The 8,236-nt window shown below is 57.9% G+C and overlaps 1 protein-coding gene across 2 annotated transcripts; it reads right to left on the bottom strand.

Moving 5' to 3' along the window:
* Positions 1-939: 939 nt before the first annotated feature.
* PGAM5 (PGAM family member 5, mitochondrial serine/threonine protein phosphatase) lies at positions 940-7,739 on the bottom strand. Of its 2 annotated transcripts, none has more exons than XM_030859909.2 (6): positions 7,529-7,739; positions 4,996-5,174; positions 3,913-4,038; positions 3,757-3,845; positions 3,502-3,635; positions 940-1,875 (listed from the first exon to the last, which is right to left on the bottom strand). In XM_030859909.2, exons 1-6 carry the CDS (start codon positions 7,717-7,719, stop codon positions 1,725-1,727), a joined length of 870 nt encoding a protein of 289 aa, XP_030715769.1. In that variant the 5' UTR covers positions 7,720-7,739; the 3' UTR covers positions 940-1,724. The 2 variants fall into 2 exon arrangements, with proteins under 2 accessions (XP_030715769.1, XP_030715770.1); XM_030859910.2 differs by having other exon boundaries at positions 3,502-3,632.
* Between the last annotated feature and the right edge of the window lie 497 nt (positions 7,740-8,236).

The following is an 8,236-nucleotide window of genomic DNA, read 5'->3' as shown; positions in this document are numbered from 1 at the left end:
GGCCCGCAGGGAGGGGTTTCTTCTTACACGTGCCCTCGGCCTCCTTCCTCAGCCGTCTCAAAAGAAAGGAAATATTGTGGAACAAACAGCAACACGGTCAGTAGGAACCACTACTGTTCCCACTGCTGTCAGCTCAGGATCCCTCCTGTCACACGGGCTCTTGGGGTGGTTTTCCACCTTGGTCAAGCTTAGGATGACGTTCCCGACGTTTCAGAAGTTCTCGGTCATCTGTCCTACCTCGGGGCGGTTTCCAGTGCGACCTCCCTGGGCCCCTGTAACTAACTGACCCCGTCCAAACACCACTGTCCTGCTCCTGGGCTCCTTTCCTGTTTCTAAAATGCTGCCTTGCTTCTCAAAGGTCAAGTGTAAAGGGTGGACACGCCACGGAAAAGCCAGGTCTGCAGACAGGACAGCAGGGTGGCCGCGCAAGCCCGAGGGTCCAGGGGCCCAGGGCCTGGCCGCGGGGCCTCACAGCGCCCGAGGCCAGACACGGTACCGCCTCTGGCTTTTCTGGTCTCAGCCGTTAGCACAGCCCCTGGGTAACTGGTCTCAACTATTTCGCAGAATGGTGTGTGCCTGCTGCTTTTACTTACCGAGCTCACTGTCCTGGGTCAGGGCCTCTCACTGAGGCCCCTGGCGGGCAGACACCCTGCAAAACTGTCAGCCCAGGGCGCACAAAATACTGGGGAAAGAGCCTTCTGCCCAATCTGTCTCAGCAAGGTTGCGGCTGTTATGCTGCACAGGCTTCCTGCTTCCTTTAAAACACTCACAATTAGTACTTTGAAAAACCAGTAAAACACAATTTCGTTTTGTAGGTATTTCCAAAATTGACAGAAATGGATCGAATATCCCAATTAGTTGCACTGATTGCAAAAATGTTCACAACCACTTCATAGAAATTGTACTTCCGTCTAAATAAATGGAGATTTGGGATGGACGTGTTGTATCTAAATATTTTAATCCACAAGCATAAAAGATTAATAGCCACAGGTAAACAAGGACTGAACTGTCAGCCAGACACTTTATTGAAACAGGGCCCCTCCTGGTCCGTCACTGCCCAGCCCCTCCCACGAGAGCAGCAGGTCGAGTCACCTCCCTCACCTGCTAAGGTGCCCCTCCTCTGTGTCGGAAAGGCCTAGCAACACACGTGAGTTCAGATCCAACAGTGTCAGGGCTGTGTGACTCGGGAGTGAGAAATGGGTTTTCAAAACAAGAACCAGTTGAGGAAAATCTTCAATCGATGAAAACTTAAGTGACAAAGAGTTCTAGGAAATGAAAAGAGTGTAAAAAGCAGCGAAATAAGTTACGAATGGAAGAGCGCTGGTGCCCACCTCCTCCTGCCTGACGGGCTCTACTGACGGACAGCTCGCTGCGGCGTCTGCCGCGGCCCCTGTGGGGACGGCATCTGGGGGCCTCGTCCAGTCCCTGAAACAGGCCTGCTCGTTCCTGTTCCTGAAACAGGCTCATCCTGGTGGACAAGAGTGAGGCAGAGACACTGCGAGAGACGAAGCTGATCTGACCTGAGTGCTTCCCTTCTGCATCCTGGGCCAGAAGCTCAGCGCTGCAGCACTGCTTCGTGGATCCTTCTCTCCGGCTGCTGCGCCCTGGAGCCCTGGCCCTGCGGCGCGGCCTGTGTGGGGGCAGGGGAGGAGCCCGCGGTCTCGGTGGCACCCACACCAGGCCGGCATGGGGCTGAGGAGGAGAGCGGGGCCTCGAGGTGGCCCTCAGGAGCGAGAGATCTTGTCAGGAGGCATGAATCCCGTGTCCCCGAGGGTCCTGAGCGCCACTCGGCCATCTGGCCGGACTACCAGGTGCGTAATGCTGCCGTTGTTGAGGGAAAGGCGGAGCCAGCCTTCTGGAGGGAACTGCAGCGCCCTGGAGGAGAGAGCACAGGCTGGGAAGGGGCCCACCCCAGATGACAAGGCCTCAGGGGACTTCCCTGGGGCTGGGGCCAACACCTGCAAGTCCCTCCCATTTTCAAATGGGGTTTCTCAGAGGAAGGAACTGTCGGGTGGATGCCAACCCATCAATCAAACAAGGGGGAGGTGACAGCCCAGACCCTCTGGGACGGGGGATCAACCCAACTCAAGGCTTGCATGTGAGTCACAAACACACTAGTTAACAAATGCATGCAACTGAATTGTTCTTCCAGTGTCACCAAAAGGGGACGGGGGCAGCCAGAAGGTGCGGCAGGGGCAACCCACAACCCCGGAGCATTTCCATCTGCTTAACTCTTCTTAGGCACAGTTGGTGTCTGCTGAAGAGCCCAGCAGGACTATGGCCTCCGTCCGAGCCACCGGACCCCTTTGTGCCCCAGGACACTGGGGTGAACAAGCGGCACCCCTGTGGCTCGCCTTCAACTGGCACGCCCTCTGTCGAGAGTTTTGCCGACTTGAAGGATTAACTACCTACACGCTGATTTTTCAAGGCTCAGCGTCACCCTCACCGCTTTCAAAACTGCCCTAAGTTAGGGAGCAGAGCGCCCTCACGTGTCCTGGGGGCACAGGCCGCTCCCAGCCCTGACGTCTCCAGCCGGCCCTCAGCACTGGGGTCAGTGCTGTCCCGGGATATGGGAGGACGCGTGTTCACACAGCCCCGAAGTCGCCCTGAGCGGCACACGGGCTGAGGCTGCCCCCGAAGCCCAGCCCCTCCTCCCAGCAGCTCTCAACCCGGCCGGGAACCTGGCGCCGCAGCCTGCTCCTCCGGCGCAGGGCTGCTCGCCCCGGGCCACGTGGGCGGCTTCTGAGGGCAAGCGAATGGGCCCTCGTGAGAAGGGGGACCCCCTCAGCTCCTGAAGCACCTGCGGAGCACCTTGAATGGCCCCGGGGGAGGCTGGGTCCCCACTTGCACTAAGTGGGATGTGGTCAAACACACTAGCACCCAGCTGGCCTTCCCAGGTCCAGGGCCCTCCGTGACTCTGCCTGGGGCTCAGCGCAGGCATCACTGTGAGGGCCCTGCACCTCTGGTGCCAGGACGAAGGGACCTGGTTGCCCCACGGACACAGGAGCCCCGCAGGAGCAGCTGGAGCTGCCAGGGACTAAGGCGCTCACAGGTTATCACCCTGCACAAAACAGATCCGTGGGTCCTTCGTCACACACATTCCAATTAACAAACAAAGGGACATACGAAACCATTAAGCAAACACCACGCACAACCACGGGGGCAGGAGCCATCGACAGGTGCTGAAACCAGCTGGGGGACCTCAGGGAAACGGGCGCTCGCGTTGCCTCCTACAAAGTGGGACTTCGCGTTGGGAATGGCAGCGCACAGCGCCTAAACCAAGCGACCACGTCAGCATCGCCCGGGAAAGGCCGCCCACGGGGGGCACCTCAGTCTGGTCTGTTCCCAGCAAAAACATGCAGTCGTGAGAAAGCCGTTCTACCAGACCACCGGCTGGGCCTGGCGGGCACCATCAGACAAGAGGAGGGGGAGCCGCGCTGGGGGCACAGGCCGGCGGGGGAGGGGGGAGGCGGGGCCGCGGGCGCCCCGTTGGGGCCTCACCTGCACACGATATAGCGGATGACGTTGGCGTGGCAGATGAAGATCTCGTAGCTGTCCTCCTGCTGCTTGGTGTCCGCCCGGTGGATGTAGTTCCGGAAGGCGGCCTCGATCCGCGCCCCGTCCTCATAATACTGCTGGGGGCAGAGGGAGGGATCGTCCGTATGGAGGCAGTGCGCGGGCCCAGGGGCCGCCAGGAGCCCAGGGGCCGCCAGGAGCCCAGGGGTGGAGGGAAGGCCGCCCGGGGGGAGTTTTTACCACAGCCTCCGGCTTCCAGTGAGACACGGGGGGGTCAGGCTCGATGGGGGCGCCTTCCCTCAGCAGGTCTGTGCTGACCTTGCAGACGCCTGCGGAGAGACACAGGACTCAGGGCCCCTTCAGGAGCAGCCGGCCCGGGGGGCGCCTGGCACTCACCTGGCAGGTGTTTGCTGATGATGTCAGTGGTCTCTATTGCACGGGTCATGGAGGAATGGACGATTTTATTAAACTTCAACCCCAAGCTTGCAAGTCGGAGACCGGTTAGTTCAGCCTGCTCACGACCTTGAAGGTGGAATACACTGGAGAATTACACGTCGCCGGAGTCCCTGTTTGTTTACTTCACAAATACTTCAGTCCTTACCAAGCACCACTAGGTTTGGGGGACAAGACGGGCAGCCCCTCCCGGGGCTCAGGCCTAAGGAAGGGGTCAGGCTTTCAACAGGTAAAATCAATGAGACAAACCAGCCACCTTCAGCCCCATAAGGAAGAAACATTGAAGACAACGGCCATGGTGGAGGCTGGCTGAAGTTTGGGTGGGGTCCTGTTTACTATTTCTGGGTCCCCCACACCATTCCTACTCAACTTTGTCCAAAGATTGGGTGTCAGTGCGCCAGTGACCACCTGCCGCTCAATCACCACCACCAGGTGTTAACACGTGAGGACGGACAGCCTCAGCACTGCTGCAGCCTGGGTGCAAATACAAATGCTTTTCCTCAAATGTATCTTAGAATCCAGTCGAAACGCCCTTGGAAAGTCAGTCTCAGCTGGATGCACGATACCACAGATGCAGCTTTACTTCCACCCGGGCCTGAGGACAGGCCAGCAAGCCCCTTCACACAAGTGGGTGCTATCTCATTCAACAGAGAGATTTTTTTAAATGTAAACTCTATCTCCAACCTCCCTGCCGTTTCCTTGCTAGGAATTTCTCCTACAGACACATGAGCACAAAGACCGAGGCGGTCCCGCCCGGCGGGGGCGGCTGAGACCCGCCGCCACCGTTTATGAGGAAGGCTCTCCAGCAACGAGGTCAAGCCAGAAGGAGCACCGGGCGGGGCGCCTCCGAGAGCCTCGGGCCTGCGGGCAGGATCCACCTTAACGAGGACGTTTTCAAAGCCTGTGTCAGATTTGGCTGATTATTACTAATAATGACAAGGCTCGCATCTGGGTCGAGAACACCCGACACAGGTCCAAAGAGGCCCAGCGCCCCAAGGGCACCTTCAAGGAGGCCCAGCCACGTACCCAGGGGCGTCAGCGTGCGGTCCTTCTCCAGGGAGGCGTCCACGTGGTACTGCGAATGCCTGATGAGGAAGATGTGCCGTGTGGCCTTGGCCTTGTAGTGGTCCAGCCTGGACGCCAGCTCTTCTTCTCCGGGCTCCAGGTTCCTCTTCCGCAGGTTGACCAGGGACAGTGGTTCTCTCCTGATGCAGAAATACGAGATGGTATGTCCTGTGCCCCTGCTCACAAGTCACCCCCAGTCTTTCTGACAGAGGGGCTTCCTGGGTTGGTGAGGCACAGGGGAGGAGCCAGCGCCCCCCTTCTCTTGGCGCCAGGCCCGCCCTGGGCGGCTGGATGTGAACAGAACAGACAGGCGAAGCTATTGTGCTGCCCACGTCCTTGTGAGGAGACTGACAGTCACAGCAAGGGGACCAGGGACGCAGAGAGGAGGAAGGAGTGTCTGTGGAAGGGCAGGTGCGAAATGCCCACAGGGTGGCCTCACTGACGGGGACGCTGTGCTGCCCAACAGTAGCCACTGACCATGTGGCTACTTAAATTCAAAATCATGAAAATTAAATACAATTAAAACTCCATTTCCCCAATCACACTAAACACATTTTCAATGCTTAGTAGCACATGGGATAGTAGGCATCACATGGGACAGTGAGGAAAATGCTCCCGTTACCACGGAAACCCCCTGGATGGCCCTGCTGGAATGCTGGGAGGGAGCTGCAGCAGAAAAGATGCTGAGACACCAGCAAGTCTGGTGAAGACAGGCACTCTGACGGCTCATTGGCCTCAAGCCAACAGAAATTACATGCCTGTGAGACCGGCAGAGCTGGGAAAAGAATGTACTCAGCTGAGGCAGTGCTGGAAGAATAAGTTTTGAGGGGAATAATGGTGAATTCACGGGTTCTGCTTGGGCCGTGCGAACCTGGGGAACCTGGGGTGCCTGTAACATGGCCAGGCCGAGATGCCACACTGGCGGTCACGTGGGAGCTGGGGCTGAGCCAGAGAAGACATCTGGGACCTACAGGCACAGATGCAGGAAGCCTGGCTCCTCAGAAAGAGGCTGGAGATTTCACTGGATGAGGCCCTGGAACTTTCTAGCATGGACACCACCCCCCTCACCCCCCCATAAATCTAGACTTGGCAAGTAAATACAGCAATGTTGGCCTCATACAAGGCTGGAGTCCGGCTCTACCTCAAGTCAGTCCTTTAACCTGAGTGACTCTGTTTCCTTAAAAAGGCCCAAGAAATTCACAAGATTGTACTGATGTTTGAAAAAGAGAATATGACCCCAGTCTTATCCCAATTGAGGAACATTCTATAAAATCCCTGATCAGCCCTGCTCAAAACTGTCAAGGTCATCAAAACAAGTCAAGTCTGAGAAACCGTCAAAGCCTGACTGTCCTGTGGGATCCGGGAAGACACAACGGACAACATGTAAAAACTGAGGAAATTTCAATAAAGTACGGACGTCAGTTAAAAATATCGTATCTATACTGGTTCACTGATTGTGACAAGTGTCCCATATTAGTGTGAGGTGTTAACAACAGAGGGAATTAAGTGTGGAGTATACAGGTACTCTATCATCTTTTTCTGTAAATACAAGATGATTCTAAGATAAGTTTACTTTTCAAAAATTAAAGGTTAGAAAGAATACCTATTTAGTTCCCGATACAACTAGGCCAGCAATAAATATTGGATCTGTGCCCCACACTCAAGAGTGTCAAGGAGTGAAGAGCTGGGACTGGGTAAACCATCCCACAACCCAGAGCAGGGCTGTCCAATAGAAACAGAACACCGGCAACATACGTAATTTAAAATTTCCAAGTGGCCACATTTACAAAGCAGGAAGAAACTGGTGAAATTTCAGTAACTCACTTTATTTACTCCAGCATACCAAAACTACTATCGTGTTTCAATACAGTATTTTAAGATCTGCACTGCTCTGGTTTTCAAATTTAATTAACGTTAAGTAAGACTAAAAATTGCTTCCTGATCACAGGAGCCACACTCAAAGGGCTCAATAAGAACACTGACAGCGCGCGGCCAGGTGGGACCGGGACCCCTGGACCTCACGTTCCTACTCAAGATGGCTGCTGGTCCTGTCCCCGCGAGGCCGCCTCGCGGAGGCCCCTTCCAGGGCCCATCTCCACCTCGCCGTCTCAGCTGTATCGCAAATATGGGACCAACGTGCCGTCACCCAATCTGAGGATTCAGAAGTTGGGAAACGGAAACAAGGACAAGAGCCCTACAAAGGTCCAAGCCCTCCGTCTAGGACTGAAAACGACCACTTTGGGCTTCCCTGTGCGCCAGGCACTGTCCCTGGCATCACGGTGCTCCTTCCTCAGAACGACTCCCTGGGCAGACGAGGAAACTGGCGCTCAGAAGAGGGGTCGAAGGACGGCCCACGTCCACAGCCACCCTTGTGGCCAGAACCGAAAGAGAAACCCGCACGCAAGCCTGCCCCGCCCGCCCCTCCGCGGAACCGACCACACCGACCGGCCGGGACGGCCGGGGCCCGGGAAGGCTCCCGCCGCCGGCCCCGCACCTGTCCCAGTTGGGGTCCCAGACGCCGGGCCCGGGGCGCGCGGCCCCCGCCCACGTCGGCGGCTCGACCACGCGCGGCTCCGCGTCCCCGCCCGCGCGGGGCTTCCCCACTGCCACCGCCGAGAAGAACACCGCGGCCGAGCCCCCGGCCAGGCCGCAGGCCGCCAGCTGCAGCGCCTGCCGGAACGCCATGCCGGCCCGTCCCACGCGGGGCCGCGTCGACTCCGCGCAGGCGCCTTCGGGCGCGGACGGCGCGCCGCAAGGGACAGGCTTCGGCGGGCGCGCGCTTCCGGCCGCCGGGCTGCGCGGGAGTCGCCGGGATGGCCCTGCCTGCCGCGGGCGACTTCCGGGAACGAAGGCGGAGCCCGGTGGTAGGCGGTGGTTCTGAGACCCTTCCCTCGACCCGCTGCGGGGGGCCCGGGGCGGGAGTCGTTCCTGCCTTCGAGCAGCTAGTGCTTACGCGGCGCCCCCGGGGAGCCGCTTGGGCGGGGGCGCAACGGGAGGACCGAAGCCGGCGCCGAGCGGCTGGGCCGAGTCAAATGCGGGAAGAGCCCATGGGGAACCCGTGCCCCGCAGATGACTTGGGGTTCTGGTTTAAGTGAACTGGGAAACTCCCGCAGGGTTTGCTGGTTGCCTTGTTTTTACTGTGGCAAAATACACATAACGCAAAATTTACCATCGTAACCGTCTTTTAGGTGTACAGCTCAGG

The sequence above is a fragment of the Globicephala melas genome, chromosome 13 (assembly GCF_963455315.2).
Source record: "Globicephala melas chromosome 13, mGloMel1.2, whole genome shotgun sequence".
In the NCBI taxonomy this organism is placed as follows: Eukaryota; Metazoa; Chordata; class Mammalia; order Artiodactyla; family Delphinidae; genus Globicephala; species Globicephala melas.
Note: the sequence above shows the minus strand (reverse complement) of the source record. Positions and strands in the feature narration are given on the sequence as shown.

Excerpts from the sequence above, each read along its gene's own strand:
- PGAM5 (XM_030859909.2), bottom strand. The coding sequence starts at position 7,719 with ATGGCGTTCCGGCAGGCGCTGCAGCTGGCGGCCTGCGGCCTGGCCGGG. Across the intron at positions 5,175-7,528 it reads TGGGACCCCAACTGGGACAG|GAGAGAACCACTGTCCCTGG; the intron begins GTGCGGGGCCGG and ends TTTCTGCATCAG. Across the intron at positions 3,636-3,756 it reads ACTGGAAGCCGGAGGCTGTG|CAGTATTATGAGGACGGGGC; the intron begins GTAAAAACTCCC and ends CTCTGCCCCCAG.